Genomic DNA, 27,841 nt, shown 5'->3' with positions numbered 1-27,841 from the left:
AGAAGTTCACCTCCAAACCCTTCAACTGAAAAACCCCAGCCTGTGATTCAAAGTGTGGTAGATGAAGAAAGGGCTTTGAACCTGGCGTGATACGCTTGCCAGAATTAGGTATAACCTCAGACTTCTTAGCACAGCCATTCATTGTAGATGAACGGGCTAAAGCTGGGCTCGGAGAGGTCCCCAAGGTTACCCACTCTGGTGGGCACACAGTCTGGACCCAAAAAAGCATCCCCCAGCCCTCTCCCCGCATGCTTGTCCATTGACCCGCTGGCCCCCTGGGCCACAGAGTCTCAGACCTCTCCTTCAATGTGATCTCACCCTCACACTCCCTCAGCCACCAGACTGAGGTGTCCGTTCTGAAACATCTGGCCAGAGGAGTCAGCACCTCCAACAAAGCATTCTTTGGAAGAGTTAAGTCCAGATGAAGTAAAGGAGAATCAAATAAGACCACCATGAAAAAACTGTGTGAAGGAAAAAAAATAAAAAAGTATCATCCTGAGCACAGAGTCCATCCTGGCATCTATCAGACGGGCTCATCAAACCCGTATCTGTGAAGATCTACTGACCTAAAAGGGGGAAGAGATGGTAGCGTTCTACAATAATGGTAACTCTCCAGAAAGGTCGACTCTTGAATCCCCATGACATGCTTTGCTTTGTGCTCTTGCATCTGGATTTGAGCCTGAATTATTCTGTTTTGTTCTCAGTCCCGTGAAGGTTCACACGTGCATGCCAATTGCATGTTTCATGTTGGAACATGCATCATGTGGATCGTGAGAGCACACACCCGAGTGCTGGTGTGTGCCCTGCACGGGGACACACCTCCTTGCTTACTTGTTCCAAAATAAATGCCTCCCAAGAGAAGGTCAAGGGCCCCCAGAGCACGTTTTTCCCCCGCATCTCTGCTTGGACAACAAGCCCTTGGTTTGATTTCCTGCTCCCCCAGGTGCCCCAGTGTTCCAGAATTCGGCATGATTTACATGATGTCCTTCCAGACTCACGGGCACCAGTGGAGAGCAGGGGGGTGAATATTTCACACTATCGGGGGAAGAAAATGGCAGGAAGAATGATCTCCACCACGCTGAGCCGGTTTACATTGTTAACTTGCCTTGGCGGGGCCCAGCAGGGTTGTACTTTGTGGCCTTTCCAGTGGGGATCTTCGGGAGGCCCTGCAGGAAATCGAAGGAAGAGAATGGATGCATTGGAACAGCTCGCACAAAAGAAAGGGCCCGCGGGAAAGTGCAGAAGACACGGGCGTCCACGTGGGCCTTGTGGATCGAGGCTAATTAAAATGTTCCCGTCCTGCCTCTTTATTTGCTCTTTAGTGGCACCGTTGCCCAGAAGGTCGGTCACCAGGTTCTAGGATGAGAACTGCAGAATTGCAGGTGACAAGACTGGGAGTCATGGCTTCCTGATGCCAGTCGTCTGCGCACTGATGCTCCATTGTTGTGACCCCCACCAGAGTCCAGACAGTTTCTTTTTGCGTGCATATTACTGTGTAAATTACCTAATAGAGGACTGTTCAACAAGTAACCAACGAACTACTTCCCCTATAATGTCACTGCTTATAGAAGAATTTGAGACTTTAATTGGAAACAGATGTTCGGGTCTGAATCCGGTTTTCTCTAGACAGCTCCTCCTGAATCACTTCCTAATTTCCCTATTTGCAGCCTCTCGTTTCTGCGTTCTGTGTTATCGCTGCCCTTCCACAGCATCGACTCCTATCCATAAGAAGGTTGTGTGCCAGGACCTCCAAGCCCGTAAACCAGAGAATCAGAATTCCTAAAGAGTGTGCGGGGTCTGCGCTCACTCTTTCTAAGAGCTTTGGGTCCACACCTTTGTTTGCCGGCGTCTCAGATTCGTGATTGCGCAAAAGATGCGTCTTGGTTCTCGACTCACTAGGAGTGTCGTGCTGTATCTGTGGGTAGCCCTCTGGTCGTCGGAGTTGGGCCTGAGGCATGGCCAGCTCTTGCTCACCTGAAAGGGGTCTGCCCTCCTCCCCCGTGCACGGTCACGCAGCAAGAACTAGGAACAGGGATAACCCCGTGGTCACTCTTTGCCAGCGGCTTTAAAAGCTTCCAGCTGCTCTCCTGGAGATCTTGTTAGTGTCGTTTTAGAGATGAGGTTCCTTGGACTCTGGGTGACAGGGCTTGATTAAAAAAAAAAAAAAGGTGCTTCCTGGGGTGCCTGGGTGGTGCAGTGGGTCCAGGGTCAGACGCTTGATTTCGGCTCAGGTCATGATGTCAGGGTCCTGAGATCAAGCCCCACGCCGGGCTCTGCACTCAGCACAGAGTCTGCCTGAAATTCTCTCTTTCTCTCCCTCTGCCCCTCTTTCTCTCTTTATCTCTCTAAAATAAATAAGTATTTTTTTTTAAAGGGGTCGGGAAGTGATTTCAAGTCCCAGGCCTGTCTAACTGATGAGCTTTCCACACGGGTCCCGCACCCACAACAGGGAAAACACCCTCTGTTTCCCCGGGGGCGTTCATGGCATTCTGTATGTGGTCTTGGGGCTATTTTTGTTTTCCTTCCTCATCTCTAAGTCACCCATCATGGCAGAGGCTCTCACTCTGCTCGGCGTGGAAGCATCAGGAAGCCAGCCTAGAGGAAAGAGAAGTTGGAAAACGGAAGTTGCCGTGACTTTCAGAAAGGCCAAACACACTCGCTGCTTTCTTTCCTTAGAGAATTTTGTCTCCCTTATTCTTGTGACTTCCAAAGCAAGCTAATTGGAAGTCAGCATCTAGAAACTGCCTTTTCATTGTTGTTCTCCTGGTTTCTCCCTTCTCCCCCCACGTCCTACTCCCCGCCTTTCAGATTTCTCTGTGATGGGGACTTCGCTCTTCAGAAGCCCAGCTGAAAAAGCATTGGGGCATGTTCTAGATGTTTCCATCTTTGGGACTCAATTCTTTCCATCCACGGGGGCTGGTCTGGTCTCACATGCTGGGTCCTGACCTTTTCCTCTGCTCTCCGTGTTTCTCTGGTCAGTAGTGGGAATTGTTAGTTGATAAACACTGAGCCCCATGGCCCCAAATTTGACTTCCCTGCAGGATTTTTGGCATTTGGTTGGATTGATAGCCCTTCACTTGTTGGTGTGGCGTGTGGCATTCAGCCACAGTTCGACAAAAATTTATTTAGTGCCTGCTGTGTGCGTCGTACGTATCCCTGCCTGAGAGCCGCGTGGTTTGTGCTGGCCCGGAGCTCTGCAGTCTGCTGGGGGTATGGAATAAGAAATGGGCATTTGAGGTATTTTGTGGTAACTTCCATCATGAGAACATCCAGTGCCAGGAAGAAGATGATCTAGACTCATGGGACCAAGAAGAGTTTTCTGGAATAAGTGCCATCCATCAGATGCTGAAAGCCTGAGTCACATAAGGGCTTCCTCACTGAGCCCCAGGCCTCTTTTGTCCGCTGACAGTGGCTTCTCAGCGCAGCAGACAGAGTGGTCCTCTGCTCCAGACCTTCCTCTGGCTTTCAGCTCCCTTAGAGAAAAAGTCAGCATCCGTGCAGTGACCTGTGCCACGCTCTGTGGTCTGGCCCATGTGCTCGTTGCTCTCCTGACTCCTTCGGCTCTGGCCACAGGTCTCCTGGCTATGCCTTGAACTCCCTAGGTCTCGGGACCTTTGTAACTGCCCTCCCCTCTCCTGGACACATCCTTCCCCCAGACGGCCACGGACCTCTGCTCCAGTGCCCCCTTCTCAGGGAAGCTTCCAGTGGCCAGCACTACTCGAAATTCATGGTAAACCACCCTCAGTCCCTGCTGGCATGCCCCATCTTCTCCATAGCACTTACCATGTCCTGATACATAATTTCTTACTTGTTTCCTACCTGCTTTCTCCTGCTGGGATCCAAGCTTCCTGAATGCCTGGGACATTACAGCTGCCCAGGACCCATTTTCTCAATGCTAAATGAATTCATGAATGAGGAGTAGTCAGCCAGGTGAGGGTAGAAGAGCGGTGAGTCTTGGTAGAGGAAGATGTAGAATCCCAGTCATTGAGAGTCTTTGGCGTATTTGAGGCAAGGGGACGTGGCTGTGACTAGAGCTAGATTTTAAAGAGGGAAGTGATAAAGGAGAAGGCTGGAGAGCAGGGCTGGGCCACACATGGCCTTGACAACTGTGGTGGGAAATCTGGGTGTTATCTTCTAGCCAGATGGTAGAAACCACTGGAAGACAGGAAGACCCAGGAGGATGAGATCCGATTGGCATTTTAGAAACATCTCTGGCTTCCTGGTAGATAACGCACAAGAGAAGTCAAGAGTGGATCCTCGAGGCCAGGTTGAGTCTCCCACAGTAATGAAGGCACGATGTGAAACTACTGGACTTAGGGTATGAGCACAAGAGAGGGCATGAAGGGGACAGATAAAATCAATCGTCTGGGTATGAAAGGTGAGGAAATGGGAAGCATCAAGGATGATGCCCAAGTTTCCAGTTGGGGAACAGAATGAGGAAGAGAGAGAATATAGAGATTGGGGGGCGGGGGCGTGATCTAGAATCACCATGTGTGGTTGGGCAAGTTGTGCTCTGCCCAAGAATATGTGGCTATGCTAAAGGAGTAGAGACAGGAATCCAGCCCTTCTAATCCGGAGCCTTGTGTCTGACCCAGGGCTACATCTGCCAGAAGAAAAAGGAGCCTTTGAAAGTGTTCTGGCCTAGAGCTACAGCTGTTAAGAGTCCTCTCCTTATTGAAACTGTGCATGGATGACATCTTTTGGGAAAGTAAATCGTGAAAAGAGAATAGGTGTTGGTGTTCGTGTGACAAAAGCACAGTATGAGTCATACCTTCAGTTGTTAAGTGACAGACACTTGCCGGAAACAGCGCTGTAGACCACAGCATTGTTTGCATTATTTCATTGGACAAATGTGATGACTGATGATTCTCTCAGTGACACTGCCGGTGGGGGGGTGGTTTCAGAAGGCATTTCTGTTTCTCATAGAATCAATAGGATAAATGGATCAATTAAAGTTTTAGAAACCTTGAAGAGGGGCTCAGTGGGTTGGGCCGCTGCCTTCAGCTCGGGTCGTGATCTCAGGGTCCTGGGATGGAGTCCCACAGAGAGTCTCTCTTCTCAGCAGGGAGCCTGCTTCCTCCTCTCTCTCTCTCTGTCTGTCTGCCTCTCTGCCTACTTGTGATCTCTCTCTATCAAATAAAAATAAATAAAATCTTTAAAAAAAAAAAAAAAGAAAAGAAAAGAAACCTCAAAGAGCCCTCTTAGTGGAACCTTCTTTGAAAGCTCATGGCAGAGAACTTCCTACTTCAGAATGGTCTAGATGTGCAATCCTGTGATTTTCCTCCTTGGAGTCTTCACGTACAGTGAATGTATTTTTTAAATTTTTTATTTAAAATTCAATTTAATTAGTATATAGTGTACTATTAGTTTCAGAGGTAGAACTTGGGGATTCATCAGTGGCATGTAAACACCCAGTGCTCATTCGCTCACGTGCCCTTTTTTTTTTTTAAAAAAGATTTATTTATTTATTTGACAGAAATCACAAGGAGGCAGAGAGGCAGTCAGAGAGAGAGGAGGAAGCAGGCTCCCTGCTGAGCAGAGAGCCCGATGCGGGACTCGATCCCAGGACCCTGGGATCATGACCTGAGACGAAGGCAGAGGCTTTAACCCACTGAGCCACCCAGGCGTCCCTCACGTGCCCTTTTTAATGCCCATCACCCAGTTACCCCTTCCCCTTCTCCCCGCCTAGTTTATTTCCTTGCGTTAAGAGTCTCTTATGGTTTGCCTGCCTCTCTGCTTTCATCTTATTTTTCCTTCCCTTCCCCTATGTTCTTTTGTTTTGTTTCTTAAATTCCGCCTAAAAGCAACATCATATCATTGTTTTTCTCTGCTTGACTTACTTCACTTAGCATAATACCCTCTACTTCCATCCATCTCCACGTTGCAATGGCAAGATTTCCCTTCTTTTTGATGGTTGCGTAATGTTCCATTGTATATATATATACCACATCTTCTTTATCCATTCATCTGTTGATGGACGTCTGGACTTGTTCCCTAGTTTGGCTCTGGTGGGCATTGCTGCTATCAACATTGGAGTGCACATGCGCCTTCAAACCATGATGTCTGTATCCTCTGGAGAAATACCTAGTCGTGCATTTTTAATTATTTATTTATTTACCCCTGCAGTATTCCATCTGCAGTGAACCTCTAATAGAGCTGTCCAACCCCGGAGCCAGTGGATCCTTGTTTTTTGTGACCAGTGATGATGAATTTATCATCAAAACCGTTCAGCATAAAGAAGCTGAATTCCTTCAGAAGCTACTGCCAGGCTATTACATGGTAAGTAACTGTCCATAATTAAAACTCCTACATGAGATGTAATTACTTTCCACAAGGTTTTTTTGTTTTTGTTTTTGTTTTTTAGGAAAGCATACTTTCCCTATGCTTTTTTATAAGTAACCCTCTGGCATGTTTCTTTCTCTTGGGTGAGCTTTGTTTTGCATTTGGATTCTACCGTGACTGTTGTTGAATAAATTTTACCAAGTAGAACTGTTAGCAGAGGTTAGTTGACTCACACAGTTCTGGGTTCAAATCCCAGCTTAGCCATTAGTGAATGGTATGACCACAAGGAAGCCATAGAACCTCTGAGCTGTAGTCTCCTCCATCTTTCAAAGCTGTGAAATGCCTGTCTTGGAAGCTTGTGATAGAGAAAGATTACAGGGTGTGAGATAAAGGAGGCAGTGCCTTGCCAAGTTCTGGGCTCCCAGTCCAGAGGCATAATGTGAATGCTTAGCATTCATTGAGCGCTAAGCTATATGTGAAACACAGCTGTAAAAATATTATTTAATTCCCAAATCTGCTGGAGATGAATCACACATATAAATACAGGGATCAGAAATCGAAATGAAATCTCAGTGGACAGGATGGATGGGATTTATGATCCTGAACAAAACTGGGAAAATTTTTTAGAGCCTATTATCTACTTTATATGAGAGAGCACAGAAGATCCAGAAAAGCAAGAAAAATGCAACCAACTCTCATTCTTTGCCCAAGGTACATATTACTAATATTCAGTGTATGTCCTTCCTGATGTATTCTGTTCATATGCACATTTTTTGTGAATAATGTGAAAGTGGGATCAAATGGTCATTGCACTTTACTAACCTGCTAAGTAAGTAGATCTTAAGCATGTAGATTGCTACACTTAGGGGAACTAGTCTCTTGTTCTAGAACTGCATTGTCCAATAGGGCATTCATTAGTCATATGCAGCTATTAACTTGAAATTAGTTGAAGTTAAATGAAATGGTAAGATCAAGCTGGACAAGTGGTTTATCCCAATCATGTAAGCTAGTATAACAAATAGTGTAATTCATCCAGTTAACAAGAAAAAATGTGAACATCTTGTGGTAATCCAAATAAATGTTGCGTAGAAACCAAGGCGTTCAAAATTCAACAGCTTCTCCTGCTTAAAATTCTTTAAACTGGCAGGGAAGTTTTAACATAAATTAATTGACACACACATTATGCATTTATCAGTCCCCAGGAGTTACATAGTACCTCATGGAGAAGAACAAGAGCCGTTTCATTGGAAATAATGGGAAAAGATAAGGATGCCCTCCATCATTGGTCCTTTCTGCTACATTTGCAAGAATCTCTAGCAATAACTTTTTGAGTACAAAAAGAAATAGAAAAGTGTAAATACTCTTCTCTTGTAAATAATACAATTAAAAATGAGCAAAACTTCAAGAAAATTAGCCAGCAGTTTCTAGAGGGAACGAGAGCCCAGCAGATTTGCAGGATGTAAGATATATCTATGCAATCCATTGTATTCCATTATGTAGATCATCTAGAATAAGTAGAATAGAAGGGAGAAAAATGAGATCCTGTTTATGAGGACAATAACTTACAACGAACGTTATTAGAATAAAAATACAAGTGAATGAAGGCAGACTACCATTCTGGTCAGGAAAGCAAGTAATAGTTAGCACTATAATGTCTGAGCAATAACCCCAACAGAATTTTTGTAATAGGAACTCTAAAATACTTGAGTCTGTAAAAATAAATATATAAGAACAATATGAAAGAAATTACAAGTTGTTATTGAAGGGCATAAAACAAAGTTATGACATAATGAGACACAATTCGTTCCTGAACTCAGTGTTGTAAGGATTTCAGTTCTCCAAATCATGTTCTAAACCCAGTCTGATTCCAACCAAGAATGCCAGTAGGGCTGCATCTCTGAGAAAACACCAAGTGTCATGGGACACCAATGTTGTGGGTGGGCTTGGGGGTCCCAGGGGCCATGCAAAGACACAGTGGCTTCTCTGTGGGCCAAAGACAAGGAGCGGATCCCTGTCACCAAGCTGGGCCTCCTGGTCAATGACGTGAAGATCAAGTCCTGGAGGAGATATGTTTCTTCTCAAGGAATCTGAGATGGTTGACTTTTCCTGGGGACACCCATCAAGGATAAGGTTCTGAAGACTATGCTGGTGCAAAAGCAGATCTGTGCTGGCCATTGGACCAAGTTCAAGGCATTTGTTGCCATCGGAGATGACAATGGACATGGCGGTCTGGGGGTTAAATGTTCCAAAGAGGTCGCCACTGCCATCCATGGGGCCATGATCCCTAACAAGCTTTCCATCGACCTGTGTGGTGAGGTGACTCGGGGAACAAGATTGGCAAGCTCCATGCTGTCCCATGCATGGTGACCGGCCACTGTGGCTCTGTGCTAGGGTGCCTCACTCCTGCCGCCAGGGGTTGTTGGCACTGCCTCAGCTCCTGTACCCAAGAAGCTACTGATACTGGCCAGTACAGACAACAGGTCCCCTTCAGCCAAGGACTGCACTGCCACCCTGGGCAAGTTCGCCAAGGCCACTTTTGATGTCATAACCAAGTCTTAGAGCTAGCTCACCCCGACTCTGGAAACAGACTACGTTCACCAAGTTTCCCCATCGGGGATTCCCTGACCATCTTGTAACAACCCACACCAGAATCTCCGTGCAGAGGACCCAGGCTCCCGCTGTGGCCACCACATGCTTTATAAAGGAAATAAAGTGAACTAAGTCTGTGTTTTAAAAAAGTGCCAGTAGGATTTTGACCTGAATTAGTTCATTTGAAATGAAAACAAAAACAAAAAGGGAAAACAAGTATCATTTTAAGAGCACTTAAAAAAAAAACAAACAGTGGAAGGGAGGAGTTGTAAGACTAGACAAAACACTTTTGATGAAGAATTAAGATAGTGAACCTGCCATAACATACACCAAAAACCCACAAACTTTTTCTATTATTAAAGGTATTAATATATTAAAGAAATAATACAGTGCTAGACAAATACATCAGTGAATTGAGATAATTCCATATTTCAGATCTTTCCACACACAGAATCATTCTAATGGAGTAAAAATCAAATATAATGACCAAACTATTAAAATTTTGGAAGAAAAGAGAAGAAATTTAGGACCTTAGGATATAAAAAGCTTCGCTAAACAGGAAGCAAAAAGAAAGCACAAGAAAGAAGTACGTAAATGTGACTATACGTAAGTGTAATTATATCAGGGGCAAATCATCAGTATCACAAACAAACAAAAAAAAAACACCAGACACAAAATTAACGTAAGCACATAGACTATTTCTAAAATGATAAAAAGTGAGGACAGTAATTAAAAGTGGGAACGGGTACAGAATCAGGGGATAGTAGAGAAACTTGCATGATGTGAAGTGCTTTCCAGCATACTGTTCTTAATTTGTCACCTACTTTTAAAGTGAAACAAAAATAGGCTTGTATTTTTTTATTAGTACAGTAAAAAAGATAACATACTGGGAGAAAATATTTACCCCATAGAGAGTAGGAAAATGATAAGTATCCAGAGTGTATCAAGAACTCTAAGAATAACAAAAACTTACAGAAGAACAGGCAAAGGATATTAACACATAATTGTCTTTAAAATGGCTAAAAATACATACACATGTTACATTTCTCTAATAGTCAGTGGTATTCCAGTTTTTTTTTTAAGTTTCCTTTTTTTTTTTTAAACCAGTCATGTGTACAGAGATTTTAAGCTTGATGCTACTCATCATGGATGAAGGGTGAAGGGAAATACATTATCTTACAAAGTGTGATTGTAAGTTGGTCTACCCATCTTGGAATATACTTTTAAATTTAAAATGCTCATCTTTAGACCCCAGCCATTAATTTTCTTTTTAGCTCCCATAGATCATAGTCACACATGTTCTTTGCCTGTTTTTAGTTGAATCTCAGGACTCTCTGTCCATTTTCAGTTCAACTACTTTTAATGCTATGGGTTGAGAATGATTAAGGTATTGTTCCAATGAGCCAGCGCAAGTATCTGATCAGAGATGGGGTTATTTTAGTAATGACCATGAATAAAGAGACTCACTTCATTTTTAATTCTCCTATTAGATGAAAACACACATTTAACAGTATTCTTTTGTGAAAATAAAATTTACATGTTTTTTTTCTCCTTTTTCTCTTTTTAGAACTTAAACCAGAATCCAAGGACTCTTTTGCCAAAATTTTATGGACTGTATTGCATGCAGTCAGGAGGCATCAATATCAGGATTGTGGTGATGAACAACGTCTTACCGCGCTCCATGAGAATGCACTTCACATATGACCTGAAGGGCTCCACTTACAAGCGAAGAGCTTCCCGAAAGGAGAGAGAGAAATCCAACCCCACATTTAAGGACTTAGATTTTCTGCAAGACATGCACGAAGGGTTATATTTTGATACAGAAACATACAATGCGCTCATGAAAACACTTCAGAGGGACTGCCGGGTAAGGACATGTCATCACCGTGGTAGCCTTTGGACAGGCGTCTGTGGTCTTGTAGCCTTGGTAAGGAATGTCCAGAGCAGACATGGGGCAATCTCGTCATTCACAGTCCTGGTGCCCATCCATGCTTCCTTGATGTTGAAGGAATTGGTGGATGATAAGGGAATTGTCTGGAGTATCTGTGTATTTTACTTTTAAAAAAAGCTTAGTCTGCTTTCTTTGGTAAAATGAAACTTGTTTTTTAATCTGTTCATCCACTCCTGTGGTTAAGCTGGAGGGAAAGAAAATTAGGTGTAGTGTAATGATTAGCCAGAAAAGCCGTATCCAAATCTTAACACAAGTAAGAGTCCACCGGGAGAGAAGTTTAGAGAGTTGATACGGCAATCTCTGGATCGAGGCAGAAGCATGAGGCAAGGGATACATATGCCGAGATTATTTTGGGCAATCAGGAATGAGTCTCGACAGAGCAAAGACTGTAATATGCAGACTTAGCAAGAGTGATTGTCAGAAAGGAGGAGGAATTTGGAGTCCCCCAGCCTGCAATTCTTAGGAACCACATAATAAGACCCAGAACCTGGGAAAGATGTTTCCGACATGGTGAATTTACAGAGAGTAGGTAAATGTTCCCTTGGAGAAAAAGAGGAAAATGGAGCTCTCCTGAAGAATGATGCTCATTTGGTGAACAAATTCTCAGAAATAGCATTTTGTGGCCCAGGTGCCCTTGGGAGAACCATCTAGGTTCTCAGCCAAGTTGGACATGGTGGAGGCAGGCAGACATTGGGCTCCGACCTGGCCAGGGTGGGTAGGACTCACAGCACCTGATTCCTGGGCCATATGAGCTGTGCCTTCCAGACTGTGGCTTTCTAGACCTTGTGTGGGCCTGGACAGATGACCTGCATTGGTCAGAACAGAGATGGGGGACAAATCCTTGCTGAGAGAAACACAGCCCTACTATTTGTGGGTCTTTTCTTTCTGTATGTTACTATGTGCGGGAGAATGCACTGAGGTGTCTCATTGGCATGGGTTGTTGCATTGATAGAGATGTTACTCCCCAGAAACATTTTTTTAAGATTTATTCATCAGAGAGAGCACAAGCAGAGGGAGCTGCAGGCAGAGGGAGAAGCAGCCCCCCGCCCCCCGAGCAGAGAGCTTGATGCGGGACTTGATTCTAGGACCCTGGGATCATTACCAGAGCCGAAGGCAGAGGCTTAATTGACTGAGCCCCCCCCTCCCCAGGCATCTGCACAGCTCCTATTCTTAATGCTTGGTGAGCTAGGCTAGCCTACGATCTTTTTTTCAGCATACATGTCATTTAATTTTCTCAGCATCCATTTGAAGCCCGTACTGTTCACCTTCCCATTTTAATTGGTGGATAATTAGGCTCTTAAAGAGGTTAAGAAACCTGCCCAGCATTACTTAGCAAGTGAGTGGCAGAGCCCACACCTGTTTGGGTACAAAGTATGTGCTCTTCACAGTTAAAATGTAAAGATTCACTTTCAGGATTTATTATTATTATTATTATTATTATTATTATCTTTTTAGAAGTCAGGGGAGGAACAGTAGGAACTGAGCAAACAACAACAAAAAAAATATCCAACTGTGCTATTGAGATATCTGGGTGGATATGAATGATTCATGTTTTTCTTTGAAAAAGAAAACAAAACAAAACGCTCACATTTTAGCAGAAACCTTTTCCTGTGCTTTTTCTGCCCTTACAGGATGTGGGTGAAAAGTGACTCTGAATTCCCCAGAGTTTAGTACAATCCCCTTCGCTTTTAGATTTGCTTTCTCTTTGTGCGTGTGTGTGCTTCTGGCCTCTTTAATATGGAAAGCCATTTTTTTTTTCTGTCTTTTAAAAACACAGAGTCCTGTGCCAGAAAGAAAAAAAAGGGGGGAAATATGTAGAAAAGCCATAGCTCCTGATCCGTCTGTTTATTTGTGTTTCCTGAGCCCAGCACTGATAGAACGAGATCAGACTTGACTCTCCATCAGGAGAGAGACCCTAGAGATCTGCCTTTTTATTTTTTATTTTTCAGAAGACTTGTTGTTTTGTGGAAGGTCAGCGTGGAGGTCCTAACCCCAGTGCCCTCTTCCTGGCTACATTGGCTCTTGGCCTAAACGCAGACCGTGGAACTTCTTTAACTTACGCACAACCTTTGTCTTCAGAAAGGCTCTTCTCAGGGTGGGGTGAGGGCAGGTACTTGCCTCACTGTGGGGGACCCACCGAGGCCCTTCCACCATCCGCCTTGACTGCGACCAAGGCCTTGTGACCTGCGGTCAGCAGCTGGTTCTCTGAGCAGAGCTGCTGTGAGGAGTTCGGGCCCATTTCCAGAGCAGTGGGTCTTCATATTCCATAGTCATGGGTCTCTTGGCAAAACTAACGGAAACTGGTGAACTGTCTCCCCAGAAAAGTGCTTATCCATTCCACAACTCCTGAATCCCCTGGAGCCCGGGACCCCCGCCCCCCCACCCCCCACCCCCCACCCAAACCTCGTCCCAAGCTCAGAGTCGCCATCCTGGAGCTGGGCAGCGATCTGCCATCCCTCTTCAGGTTATCCCTCCGAAGAGCCACCACCCTGGATGCTGGAACGGGTTGGTTGTATGGTTGGCGTTGCTGAGGGCGTCTCTCGGCCTCATATCCCCCTCACTCTTCAGGACTGAGCTTCAGTGTAGGCCGGGGTGCTGCGGAGATGCAGGGAAGATGGGGGGGGTCGCCCCAAGGCTAGCTCCAGTGCTATCTGTGGTTCACGGCCCTTGGTCTCCATGAAGTGCTACCGCCAAACCCCCAGCGGGCGGGGGACTAAGCTTTACCCCATCAGCAGCCCAGCCACAGGAAGGTGTACCAGGCCCATCTTAAGATACGTCCTTTCATTCACTTGTCGGACATGCACCGCAGGCCTACTATGTGCCAACATGAGGCAAAGGACCACCATGTCTGATCGTTGTCATACAGCGTATTAGGTGCAGTGATAATATTCTCAGGCTATGGGCGGATCAGAGTAGGTGACATCATGGCTTCGGTTTGGGGAAGAGTTGTCCAGGCAGGCAAAGCAGGTAGAGATGTGTTTCGGAGGAGAGAACAATGGAAGCTAGACATGAAGGAGCAGGACATGGCCCGAGAGCTGGAAGTCTTGGGCATCGCCGCCATTAATGGTAAGGGAGAGCATATGAGGCAGGAGAGAAGAGCCTTCGGGAGCCAAAGCATGTCAAAAGGCGCTTTCTGGCCGTGCTAGGGTCCCCTTAAAAGCTTAGAAGTGGCAGATCCAAGAATCGCAGACCTTCGGACCCCAGCTCATCTGTTGCTCCAAGCAGTTATGATAAACCTCCCGACCTCTTGGCTGGCCTCTCGCTTCCTGCCCGTTCACTGGTCTCATTTTCTTGGCTTGACATCTCAGGCCCCAGGATCCCATTCCCGTTGCGTGCGCACTGGCCGGAAGACACCTGCAAGGCTCACTGACCCGGCTTCACCGATGTCCGTTGTGTCCTGCTCCCCACAGTCTCCTTCCGTCGGTGTTGGTCCCAGTCAGAGCTGCTGCTGGACCCTTGTGTCCCAAATGGCCTGATCTGCCTCCCCGCACAGAGAGCTGTTTTCTGCCAGGATCCTTGGAGCAGCCCCGCTCGGCTTTCCCGGGCTTCCCCGGCCCGAGCTTGGGCCCTGTGTTGGTCCATCCCTGGCCACCTCGTCCACAGAGCGCCCAGCCGCTTGGCACTCTCCTAGAAAACGAAATGCGGTCTATCTTTCAAACCTGCTGAGCTTCCTCCCATACGATTCGAGCAGAGGCTCTTTGCAGAAGCCGGGATCCAGATCCTGGGCTCCCTGCAGTCTCCACGTTATTGGCAGCATCTGGGGGAAGTGGGTCTGTAGATCCCCGGGTCCCCTTTCTGGAAGCATTTCTGCTGCCCCGGCCTCACCCTCCGCCTGCCGTGGATGGCCGTCTACACCCGCAAGTGAGCTTGGCCCAGGGTGGGCGTGGGGACGGGCGCCCTCCAGGACATCCTAGCTCACTTGTTGCTCTCAAAAACAGGAAGTAGGGTTTATTCAAACCACCCCCATGTGACGAACAAGCTGAGAGGCATTGCTTTGTACTCAGTAAGTCGCCGTGCCCCGTCCAGTCTGCCTCCTAAGTAACTCTTGGAGCTGCCCCCGTCACTGCCTATACACAGCCGCTGCCTTTACTGAGACCCTGGTGATTCGTTCCTGGGGCCTTTCTTTGCAGGAGCATCTTTACTGATTTTTAAGGTCATTGCCTTGCGGCGTGTCCTCAAGCCTGCCTCAGTTACTGCTCAGAAGACGCCGGTCCCTTAAGGTCCTCTAAGTGAGGCTCCCCATTGCCCATGAACCAAAGCCCCACTCTACCTAGCTTGGGACACCGAGATCCCTCTTGCTCTGGTCCCGGTACCTTCTCCAGATGCTCCTTCCACTTCCTTTTTGGCCTCCTCTTGCCTCTGTCCGAAGCACCTTTCTCTCCAGCCGTTCCCATCTCCCGGACCCACTCTGTGAAGGTTTGGGCCTCCCTGCCTGTGTCCCTCTGCAGGGCTCTCCTTCCCCACACCCTCCCACGCTCCTCTCGGGACTCCCCCCACCCCTGCCCCGGGGGGTCACTTCCTCGGAGACCACCATGCTGTGGCTCCCCAGCGCCCTGGAGTGACCTCTTTTGTGGGATTTCGCTCACTCTTTGATTCATTCACATGCAGGTCCTTGAGCTCGAGCATCAAACCTTCATCTCTCACTGTGTCTACGTCGTCTGATGCTTAGCACATGGTTCTTGAACTACGTTTTTGAGCCTAGGAGTAAGCGCGATAAACTGTTGGGTGACAGACGTGCTTGGGTCACATCTCCAAGAAATTCTATCTTTGGTGACTTGTGTGTATGGAGGCAATTTCTGAGTTCTGCCCATTTTGGAGGAGGTACCCGCTTTCCCCTGCTGTGCCTGCCAGGTTGGCACTGAGAATGTAGTGAGGCAGATGATCTCCATTTTTAATCATTTGAGATTATTTTGAAAAACAGAACTGATTGTGCCTGTCTTAGGCCATTTGTGTAACAAAAGTGGATTTATCTTTCAGCTGTTTTCCCATAGAAGCAGTCTCGTAGAAGTCACGAGACTGGACTTTATTGAATGCTGACCCATGTCGTCTTTGGGCATATGTCTTGTCTCCCTAGCTAGTCTGTGTCTCAAAGGCCAAAGCTCATTCTGGTTCCTTCCCTGCCAAGCCCAGTATCTGGCCTGTCTATACTCAGTACCTTACAAGATCATGTAAAAAATTCTTTCGAATTGAAATTTATGTGTTAATTTTAGGAGAATAATTAGGAACTATTTTTATGTTCATTTTTAATTTACTATAATTATTTCTTCTCCGACATAACTTAACTATGAAAAATTAAAGAGTCCCCTGTCATTTAATTAACTTGACAAATTAGTATATCGTACAATATTTATTGATAACTGTGGGGAAATGACATGGATGCAAAGTACATTAGTGAGAACTCGTGTTGATAATCCAAATATTTCTCACTCCTTCAAGTGGGAGTCCTAGCGGGCACAGTCCTGGTAATTAATTATGGCCCAAATGACTTATTTTACATTTATTATCATTTTGTGTTGAGCAGCCAAGTTATTAATCTTTAACTAGTGTGGGACAAATTTTCTTTCTTCACACAAATGTCTGTCACCATAAATATTAATCGGTTCTCAGAATTTAATGAGACCGGTCCTAAGAAGACTGAGCCTTCTGGATGCGCAGAGTGGGATCTTTCTTTCTAGCTGCGGATGGCAAGCTCTAAGTGTGTTGATCGGATTCTCTTCTCAGCTGTGGGCACGGGTCACCAAGCAGATGATTTTCTCTACTACTTAATTTAGCGTTCTGGCTTGTGCTCAGCCCTTAGCTGTAATTTTGTTCAGCATTAGTTTCTTGCACTTAGACAGTTTCTTCTTACTTTTTTTGTGTTGGTTGCACTGCAGTTATCACTCCCAATTACCCTTACAGAGGAAAAACCACTTCAGATCTCATTTCTGTTAAGTTCAGGCGCGTTACCAACTCCACATCTCTATACCATACCTTGAAAGATTATCTGTGGGGCACCTGGGTGGCTCAGGTGGTTAAGCTTCAGACTCCTGGTTCCAGCTCAAGTCATGATCTCCAGGGTCATAGGATCAAGCCCTGCATAGGACTCCACACTCAGCGAGGAATCAGCTTGGGATTCTCTCTCTCTCCTCCCTCGGCCCCTCCCCCCACTCCTGCATTCACACTCTCTCACTCTTTCTTTCTAAAAAATAAATAAATCCTTAAAAAAAAAAAAAAAGATGACTTGCCCCAAAAAGGCATAGATAAATTCACTGTCCTTCAAATTACGTTTTACACTCTAATCCCACGGAATGTTTGACGTGCTCCAGCATCTCAGGTCATGAGTCACGCTCTGTATGCTGTTATTATTTTGATACCATCGCAATATAAATAGAAAGCAAAGTCAAAGTTGCTGAGCAAATAAATAAAACCAACTCCTAGACTCAAACTGTTTGAACTGGAAAGAATCGCAAAGGTCCCTGGGAAAGAGTAGAACAGTGCTTTCCACACTCTAGTCTGGGAGAAACAAATTATGGACGTAGATGTCTTTGCCTGGCCAAGCTAGATTTCCTTGTGAGAATAAAGACATTATCACATTCTCAAGGACTGGAAAAAATTTTCTACTTACAAATCCTCTTTTACAGAGATGCTCATTTTGAGATCATTCTACATTCATAGGTAGTTGGGAAGAATGATACAGAGAGGTCATAGATAGTCTCCACCTGGTTTCCCCAGTGGAACATCTCGTATGACCTGAGTCTAGTATCAGAATCGGGAGATTGACATTGGTACTGTGCACTGACCTTGATTTTACCAGTTTGACGTACACTCATCGTGTGACTGCTTGGGCATATGTGCAGGTGATTTTATGCAATTCTGTGCATATACAAGTAGACTGGACCACCACAGTCAAGTATGGAACAGTTCTTCATGTTACCCCCCTATACATAACCAGAGCCACCTCTCTCCCTCCCGACCCCTCCCCAAACCCTTGCGACCTCCAGTCTGTTTCCTCTCTCTCTCTCATTTTGTCATATCAAGAATGCCATATAAATGAAGTCTTTGAGGCTTTGTTCCAAGATTGACTTTTTTCACTCTGCAGAAGGCACACACAGTCCATCCAAGTTACCATGTGTATCACGCCTGCCCCTTTTCCATTTCATGGTGTGGACATACCACCGTTGAGCCATTCACCTGCTGGAGAACATGTGAGCTTCCCTAGTGCTGGACTGTTCATACAAAGCTGCTGTCAACATTTGCACGCAGGTTTTTACATAAGCGTAGTGCATTTCTCTGGTAGAAATGCCGAGTGTACTCGCTGTGTCTCCTGGGAAGCACACGTACAGTGTTGTAGGGTTCTGCCTGCCGAACTCTTCCCTGGAGCCATTGCGCTGTTTTCCATGCCCGTTGGCAGTCTTGAGCGATCGGATTTCTCTTCATTCTCACTGGCATTTGCTGTTGTTGGTACTTTTTGTTTTAGCTCTTGGGACAGATGTGCATTGAAGTCTCTTGTTTAAAACTTACTTGAGTAGATACTCCAGCAAAGCAAAAGACACATTCAATAGGAAAGGATTTAGGTGGGAACAGTAGGATATTGGTGACCAATGAAACAGATAAGCTTCCAGTTAGGTGTAATGGCTGATTGCGTCTGTGGGACTTAATGCAATCCTTAGGGGTTCCTGAGAAGGCGAGGCCAAAGGTACAGGACTTCGCCACATGTGTTTCTAGTAATAAGCCTTTCTAGGAGACTTGAGTGCTCATTGGACTTTGTCTAAATCTACATTACAGCCTTTGCTGTAATTTCTGTTTCTGATTTGTTTTGTAATTACTTGGGTACGTGTTTAATGTTTGTTTACTAAGATCTGTTCCCCAGGAGAACAGAAACTATACAAGTTCATTTTCCTACCCCTGAAATCACTTCAAAGCATCGTGATTGGCTCAGTGTTAGTCCTTTGGGGAAGCCCTAGGGAGATGAATTTATTTAGGTGATGCCTAGTGGCCCTGTTGAAGCCTGCAGCACAGCTGTTCTTCGGTCCTGGAAGGGGACTGATGTGCCTCTGGGCTTTTGCTGGTGGCTCCAGCTCAGCTGTGGTGCAGGCGGGGAGTGGCAGGTGGTTCTGCTGGTAGTTAGGGAAGGTGAGATGGTCAGCTCGAGAGAGTTCGAGGGAGCCTTCAGAAGTCCGGTTACTCTTCTGTGTTGTTGTTCTTAACCTTCTACCTGCCCGGGGATACCTCAGTGTGAGCCAGACATGTAATTCTCCACACTCTGCAAAACCAGCTTTTCCTGTTTGGGGTGGAGGCAGGCAGGGTTCCCTCTTAAACAGCACCTGGGGATACCAAAGTGGCTTAGCATGTAGAACGCATCGTACATAATATATAATCCTAAAATAGATGTACACAGTACTTAACACGTGATTTCCTGGACAGTAAAGACGTATTTTCCAAGGCTCATCAGATCTGCAGGTGGGTTCAAGTGACATTTACTGTGGGCTCGCTCTGAACCAGAGCCGCCCTTGACATTGTAGTTAGGCTCTCATCGATCCTCACACCGGCCCTGTGACGTGGTGTGATGTCCTCTCCAAGATGAAGACATGGAGACTCGGGGCAGGTGACACTTCCCAGGGCCCCAGAGCTCATGTGATGGGTCACGACTTACACCCAGGGGTCTCTGACTCCAGACGCAGGCCCCCCCCTCCCAGGGTGTGCCCTCTAAGGCGTCTGTAGGTGCAAAAAGGGAACATCTCCCAGAATGAAAACATTAAGTACCAGCACGGATTCAAGCAGGCCGGGCTGGAAGCGTCCGGGGACTGGTTTTCCCGCTCTGACAAGGAGCTGGTGGAGACGTAGCTGTAGGGGAGTCTCTGTCAAATTAGAGAGTTCTGTTGACAGGACGAGGAGGTTGTGGAATCTTGCAACCTTCTTCACCAATGGAAGGAGAGAGGAAAATCATGCCAAGGGACTGAGGAACACAAAATAAAGTTAGTAACCCAAATATTGAATGTTAAATGTTTATTGGAAAGTATAAACAAGCCTATTAACACTCACCAGCCGGGACCAACATGCGCGTGTGTGAAATCCTATCAACTTAAAAGCAAAAATTCTTTCCAGGAAGTGTGATGGGCCCGGTGGAGTTCAGTGGTTTTCAGAGATGCTTTTTCACATGTTGTGCAGAGGGAGATTGGGCTCTCGATGTGCTCTTGGCTCCCGTGTGAGCAGCTTTCAAGAATTTTCATCGGCCACAGAAATGACAGGATTATCAAGTCAGTATTTGTTTTAACCCTTGCTCCAAACCAAATGGAGTGCTATGAAAATTTCTACGGAAGGAATGGCGGTGAGAAGCTGAAAATAACTTCGTTGGCCCCAAGTAACTCCTCTTCCTTCTCCTCCTAAAAGATCACCTAAAATTAGACAACTCAGATCTTCCCCGAGGGGTGGTGGTGGTCCTGTGTCTAAGCAGCTTTCATTTGAAGTAACAACGCAAAGAAATAGAAATATACAATAATTGGGGCACTTGGGTGGTTCAGTGGGTTAAAGCCTCTGCCTTCGGCTCAGGTCAGGATCCTGGAGTCCCAGGATCTAGTCCCGTATCAGGCTCCCTGCCTGGTGGGGAGTCTACGTCTCTTTCTGCCCCTCGCTCCTCTGATGCTCTTTCTCTCTTATTCTCTCTCTCTCTCAAATAAACAAAATCTTAAAAAAAAAATTATTTATTAAAAAAAGAAATATACAATAATTGAACTTAATGGAAATTGAAGTCCTTGGGTTTATGAAGTAGAACAATGCTGTGTCTGATGCATTTAGGGCTTTCTGCGTTGGTATGTAAAGAACCAGCCGATCTGTGATTCTGTAGTTGAACAGAAATCTAGAGGTAAGATCTGTGTAGGTTCGCAAGTGGAAGGACTTACACAATATCCCACGGGAGACCGGAGAAGGAAGGAAATGTCCTCAAGGGCTCTCTCCCCTCCTCACTGGGAGTCCTGGGAAACCAGAGAAGGGAGCTGTAGCAGCAAGGGGACGTGGCTTCGGGCGGGTATGACGGTGGCAACTCTGCCTTTGAAGGCGGGTCTGGTAAGGCTTTGAGGTTGGCCAGTGTGGATCCGGTTGTGGATGCCAGCACCCGTCTGTCACATAGATGACCTTGTGACATAGAGCAGGGCTGTCAACACCCAAACCAAAGGAGACAAAAAGCAGCAAACCCCAGTAGCTTAGAAAATGGAGTTGAGGCTCCATAGTTTAGGAGAAACTTCTGGAAGCTGGTGACTGACTAAGTTGCAGAGATCGAAGGAGTCTTAGAGAGCTTCCTGGGTCTGGGAAATGATCCAAAGTTTAAGAAACAGTTCAGAACGGTCTTGTGGCATGTTACCCCTAACTTGGGCTGTGTACCTGTCAAGCAAGATCTTGTCTTCCTCCCAAACGCTTTCAACTCTGGCAACTGGGAACACTTCTCATGGGGAAAATCGGTTTGATTTGAACAGGGCTTTATTTTATTCTTTTGACATCCAGGGTTGAGTCCCCACGCTGCTGCAGGAAGGAACCCCGGGTGACTGCCTTGTGAAAGGCAAGGTACTTCTCAGGCCACATACTAGTTCTAGGTCTTCCCAAAAGATCAGCACATACTGGCCTCGGAGAGGCTTTGGATCCAGCAAATAGCTCTTCATCGCTGTCAGTATCAGTCAACACTTATTATCAGGTCCTTCCCCTGCAAGCGAATGTTCCTTTGATGTCACCACTGTTCTTCCTTCAAAGACATTTTGAAATGCGGGCTTTGATCGGGCAAGTATAACTCTTCTGTCCTCACCTTCTGTCCTTGCTTTCAGCAAGTCATTTTGAATGGTTGGTTAGTGTAAGGCTCTGTGCAAAGTCTGTGGGAGGTACAAAAAAAAAAAAAAAAAAGACTACGATCCTTACCTTTAAGAAGCTTGGAGTTTACAGTCACATCTAAACCATCAAGCTCTTATTCATGGCGGACAGACACTCTCCCATTTTTCTTTCTCTGTCCATTAGAGGGAGCAGAGAGGGCGAAGGGGGTGCGATTTCTTCTTTACCCAGAGAGGGGGAAGACAAATGGCTGAATTTCCCCTCATTTATTGGAGTGGATGTGGAAACATGTGCCAAGCGTGGCCTGCAAGTCTCAACAAACAGCTTGCCAGCCCCCAGATAATCTCTAATCGGAAGGACTTGGCCCTTATAATACATAACATTTAAACGTGTTTACAAAATAATATATTAAGACATGTTTATTTATAGAAACCAAGTATAAAGAAACAACCCAAAACTCACCCAATATGGAAGTTACATATTACATAACTTCTAAATGATATATAGTAATATGTAACTTAATATGTACATAATATGTAACTTCTATATGATATATACATGTATATGTATGTATACATATACATCTATAGTCACATGTAATCTTTGAAAATGGTAGATGGCCTCTAGAGTCTAAGGTATGCTTTGATGACTGCAAACTTTTCAAGTGAGCACAAAAACAGGTCAACGCAGCACAGCCCCGAATTCTAAATCACTGCATTAGACACAGTGAAAAACACATGATTGCCATAACCAGGCTAAGAACTGAATATTTATTTCTGTCTGCGTTACCAGCCAAAACTGTGTGGCTTGTCACAGCCTGTTTTTTTCTCTTTATTATATTAGCAAGGAACACTCCGAGCATTATTGAGGAAATTAAATTAAATTTAAAAGGCAATATTCAGCTCTAACTGACTTGTACCTGCAGTAATTCAGGAGCCGTATACACTCCAAGGAGCCTGCTCTGGGTGGAAAGGCAGACCCTTGGATATATTTGACCCTACACCGATGCGTCCAAGGACATCCACCTGCATCAAAGCCTCAGGACTGGGTTGGCTTGTAGTATGGAGTTAACACAAATGCTTTTGCCTATCATTTTCTTCTTTATTTAAGGACTAGACTGTAGGCCAGCTGGAAAAATTACTCAGCGACTTTGAGACATCTCCCTGTCGGCTCCACATTTGGTTGGTTTGGTTATCCGTCCGCTGTTCTGTGATCAGGGGAGACGAGGGTCAAAGATAGCAAGTTTCCTGCTTTAACCATTTTAGCTAAGATCCCAAGTACTTCATTTTCATCTTTACCTCTGCCATCTCTAGTCTGCCCTCAGCAGAGATAGTAGGAAGTTACCTCTAAACAGAATGCAAATGCATTTCATCGAAGCACCTCAGTATATTAAACTTTATTTTTAAGAAGTTCAAGTATATGCAGAAGTGGACAGAACAGTGTGAAGGACCCCAGTGTGCCCTGTACCCAGCTATGTGGATTTTCAGCTCAGGGCCAAACGTGTGTCTTCCCACAGCCCCCTCCCCCCACTGAATCTGAAGCACATTCTGGGCATCACATTATTTTTCTCAAACGTGAAGAATCCCTGAAAACTAAAGCCTCCTTTTAAAAAAAAAAAATCACAATTGTATTATCATGCCTTTACAACATTAATTCTTCCCAGTCAGTGTTCAAATTTCTAACTGTTTCAGAAATAGTTAGTTTCAATTAGTGTTGAAACAAGGGCTACATGTCAAGCACCACCCCTCCCCCGACTCGGTCACGCATTTGTTCTTTGTGAGGATATTTGGTGAAGAAATTGGTTTGTTTTTCCAACAGTCCAGCTGTTGCTGATGATGTCCCCACAGTTTCTTTTAACATGTGCATCTCTCCCCTGTTTTTCCTTTAGATCGGTTGTTGGATCCACAGGCTTAGTCAAACTTGGGTTTGACTTTGTTTTTGGAGTTGTTTCCTCTCACCAGGAGGCATGTAGTGTCAGGATGTCTTTCTTTCCATGATGTTAGCAGATGTTGATGACCACTGACTAGACCTGTAAAATGGTGCTGTTCTGGTTCTGTCATAGGGTAGCCACAATGCTCCAGGGGCTTCCAAACAAGAGACTGCCTAGCACATAGTAAGTGTTCGAGAAAATATTTACTGAATGGACTAATTTCCATCAGAACCCCTGTGACATGAGAAGTAATTAGAAGAAACCTTGGTTGCCTAAGATCTGATTACTGAAGCATCTCTTTTCCTCCTGGAATCCCAGGCCTTCTCCATTTTGCATCAAGTATCATGTCCACATTACTTGACCACCTTCTGTCTTTATCTTGGCCACACTTACTATCTTTGGGTACTGGGTGCCAAATTTTAAATGTGGCTGTTTTTCAGAAGGTCTTTGGGACTCATCCAGTGATGATCCTTTCTCAGCCTCATATCTGCCTAACTCCACATCCCTTACAGATTGGAAATGCGGAGAGACAGAGGGCAAGAAAAGTAAGCAGGCCCTGAGCTGTGTTTTAGAACAGAGAGCCAACGCTGAGCACTCTTGATTGGTGTAATAGTCCTTCAAGGTGATCCCACTTGTGACACCCTCTCTTTGCAAAAGTGTCCTAAAAAGTGACATTCTTCCTAGACTCTAAGATCAGCCTAGTTTATAGCAAAATAAGCTAGCCTCATATCTGCCTTTTAGTTGTATGCCTACTAATCAGTAAATATAAAGTCTCTGTAACAGCCTTAACATGGTGTTTACAAATACCCCTAGTGTGGGTAGGTTTGAAAACGCTATTAGCTTTATTCTTCTGACAATACAGAGGATGTAATCACAGTCAATACTTTCAATGCTAAAGGTTTTTCACAAGCCATGTGATCTTGAAATGCAGTTATCAAGTTCTTATATTTGAGATGGAAGATGTAGGGCTCTGTGTTCTTTGCTACTGAATATTTTGGTTTTCATTTGCTTGCCCACATGGACAGCAGTATAAAAAAATAGACATTTCTGCTCTGATCAGAGTACACAGCAGGGAACAAAGCAAAACAAGCCTTTGGTGAGCAGAACAGTCTGGTGTGTATGGTAGGAAAAATACAGATACAACCCAAGTTTTATCCCATGGAGGGATCTGATAATGTGCTTCAGTTTTCAGAGGGGGGATGTGTTCTCAACATTTTATGGAGATCATGAGTCTAGTTTTCATGAAGCTAGGAGATGAGACAGGCTTTGAAAAACCAGCAAGAGTTGAAAAGAATAGGAAGGACCTTCCAGAAGAAACAGAATGAATGACACCTTTGGGGCACATTTATGGGTAACTAAGTGATTCTAGCTTGACCAGCCTGGAAGAGGTCCCTAGACAGATGTTAAATAACAGGCAGATGTTGGCTGGGGCCACAGTAGCAAGAACCTTCAGTGTCACGTGAGCCATGGTGAGAGGCTGAAGGCTTTGACCTAGGGGTGTGACACAACCTGGTCAAGCGAGGGCATCTGAAATAGATGGGAAGGTGGGAGAAAGAGAAGTTGAAATCAAGGCATTAGCACAAAGGAATGTTCCATTTGTAGAAGCTGCTGGATTGGGCAGCTTAGTGGAAGGAATAGGAGTCAGGACGTCTGAAATCCATAGACTGATATGGAGTAAGAGAGAGAAATGAGGGAAAGGAACTGCTTTGGGGGAAAAATAAGATTTAAGGGGTATAGCTAGACAGTTGCATAGAAGTTTAGGAATGTCCCGAAGTCCGTTGGAAATACACAGGCCAAGAGCTTAGGAAAGAGTTTGACCTAAAGAAAAGATTTTGGGAATTGTCCGTAGAGAGATAATAGCTAGAATCTATGCGCTAAGAGATGCTCAGAATTTTTTTCCACTTCTCCCTCAAACTCCCCTGCTGCCATCCATATTCAAGTTAACATCTTTTTTGGGAATTTTTTTATTTGAGTGTAGTTGACACATAATGTTAAATTAGTTTCAGGTGTACAGCCTAGCGATGAGACAAGTTTAAACATCATGCTGTGCTCACGATTTCCCTGATGATAAGTGATGTTGAGCATTTTTTCTTGTTGTCTGTTGGCCATCTGAATGTCTTCTTTGAAAAAATGGTCTATTCGGTCCTCTGGCCATTTTTTAGTGAGGATGTTGTTTTTTGGTGTTACATTGTGTAAGTTCATATATTTTGGATATTAACTCCTTAGTGGATCTGTCATTTGCAAACATCTTCTTCCATTCAGTAGGTTGCTTTTTGTTTTGTGGATGGTTTCCCTCACTCGGCCAAAGGTTTTTGTTTTGATACAGTCCGAATAGTTGAATCTTGTCTTTGTTTCCTTTGCCTCAAGAGACATACCTAGAAAAGTGTTGCTATGGCTGATGTCAGAGTGATGACTGCCTATGCTGTTTTTAGGATTTGTATGGTTTCCACTCTCACTTTCAGGTCTTTAACCCATACTGGATTTGTTTTTGCAGAGGGTTTGGAAAGTCGTCTAGTTTCATTCTTTTGCATGCATGTAGCTGTCCAGTTCTCCCAGCACCATTTATTGACAGAGTGACCATCTTTTCCCCCATTTGAAAATTCTTGCTGCTTTTGTCATAGACGAGTCGGCTATATAGGTATGGGCTTATTTCCGGCCCCTGTTGTAGTCCACTGATCTGTCTTCGTGCCAGTCCCATTGTGTTTGGATTACCATACCTTTGTAGTGGATCTGGAATTATGATTCCTCCAGCTTTGTTCTTCTCTTTCAAGATGGCTTTGGCTATCCAGGAACAAACCAGAACAAATAATACTAAAATGTGTATGGAATGTCAAATACCGTCTCTTATCTGGACTGTTGAAATACTCCTCATTCAAAAATAGGTAGCCCTTGTGTGGGTTGTCTCCACAGCAGCCTGATTTCCTCCTTCCAGGCCTTATTCCAGTCTGTAATTGGGTAATTTTGAGGATGGTATTGCCAATTTTACTTACCCCTGAAGTTCTAGCAACTTCCTTGGTGCCTGGGACCGACTAGAGGCTCAATTTCAGCAGAATGTCACTGCTGTAAAGTAGAGAGAGAAAAGTGTTAAGAGAACGAAGATGTTCACTAAAGGAAAGGCAGGCAAAGACAAACAGGAAGGCAGGGAACAAAGGCTGAGGGCGAGTGGGGACTCCAGGGGCAATGGCCAGCAGGGATGAGCCTACAGGAGGCAGAATAACAGTGACAGTAGTCGTTCCCATTGGGTTCTCTGTATATCCTGGTTACTGTATATCTCTGTATATCCTGTATGTCCTAAGACTGGACGTGGATGAACTCGGTCTGCACAGTAACCCTCTAAGGTCAGAGTTCCCATTGTCTCTCTTTTACAGATGAGGGAACACGGCGCAGAACAGCTCCGTACCTTGCACAGGGACACATGGGGAAGCCATGAGTGAAACCAGACTGCCTGGCTCCCAGAACCCAGAGCCTCACCCACCGCCCAGCTGCTCCTGCTCCTTCTAGAAGGGGACAGGAACAGTGTGCAGCGAGTGTGGGCACAGAAGGTGGAAACGGAGCAGGAGGAGCAGGCAGTCTTGCTGACCTTTAGCCATGGAGACAGGACCACAGTGACAACATCACATTTCCCACATTGGTTCATAAATTCTATAGAAATTCTATGAGAAGAGTCTTCCAAACATAGTGCCCAGGGATAAGAACCCGAAGAAGATGCTTTCTTTGGGAATAGAGAGTTTTGATCATGTCTTCAGGATTTTTGTACCAGATGCTCCAACACTGAATTTTTTTTTTTTTTTTTTTTTTTTTACTATCTTCCAGTATTGTTATTGTCTTAAAATAGTCCTTGAGAGAGAAGGAGGAGAAATCTGGCTTTGACAATAAATACCATTTTGCAAAGCAAACACACAGCTACAAAACCCACCAGCCACAGCCAGGTCAGGCAGACATTCTAGAAAAAGAGTGTTTTCGCCCCTGAGTGACAGACTTGACTGATGGGTGTCTGTCATGTCACAGAATGTTGCACACTCCCGAGGCTCACACGTGCTAAGATTTTGGCAGATATATTTGATTCCTTTAATTAAGGAATGGGGAGGATATGCATAACAACTATTTTGTTCCTAATTGATGCAAATCTGCAGGGCACGTGACTAAAATCTGTTCCCAGAATTTTTTTTTTTTTTCATTACGGAAGTTTTGGAATTTGACTTAAAATCTATGCCTATATATTTCTCTTCTTCTTCCTTTTTTCTTTTTCTTTTCTTTTTTTTTTTTTTTTTTGGTAGATGATGACTTTACCTAACGCC

The 27,841-nt window shown here is 45.0% G+C and overlaps 1 protein-coding gene and 1 pseudogene across 6 annotated transcripts in view; both read left to right on the top strand.

Moving 5' to 3' along the window:
- Positions 1-27,841, top strand: part of PIP5K1B (phosphatidylinositol-4-phosphate 5-kinase type 1 beta) — a 323,529-nt gene that overhangs the window by 173,973 nt on the left and 121,715 nt on the right. For all 6 annotated transcript variants that reach the window (XM_059141853.1, XM_059141849.1, XM_059141850.1 and 3 more), the window contains 2 exons: positions 6,127-6,279; positions 10,439-10,738. In XM_059141853.1, the coding sequence (XP_058997836.1) occupies positions 6,127-6,279; positions 10,439-10,738 (453 nt within the window). The remainder of the gene's footprint in view (positions 1-6,126; positions 6,280-10,438; positions 10,739-27,841) is intronic.
- On the top strand, positions 8,336-9,914 carry LOC131812393 (small ribosomal subunit protein uS5-like; annotated as a pseudogene).

The sequence above is a fragment of the Mustela lutreola genome, chromosome 12 (genome assembly GCF_030435805.1).
Source record: "Mustela lutreola isolate mMusLut2 chromosome 12, mMusLut2.pri, whole genome shotgun sequence".
Lineage (NCBI taxonomy): Eukaryota > Metazoa > Chordata > Mammalia > Carnivora > Mustelidae > Mustela > Mustela lutreola.
The sequence above is the reverse complement of the archived record's forward strand: the minus strand, read 5'-3'. Positions and strand labels throughout refer to the sequence as shown.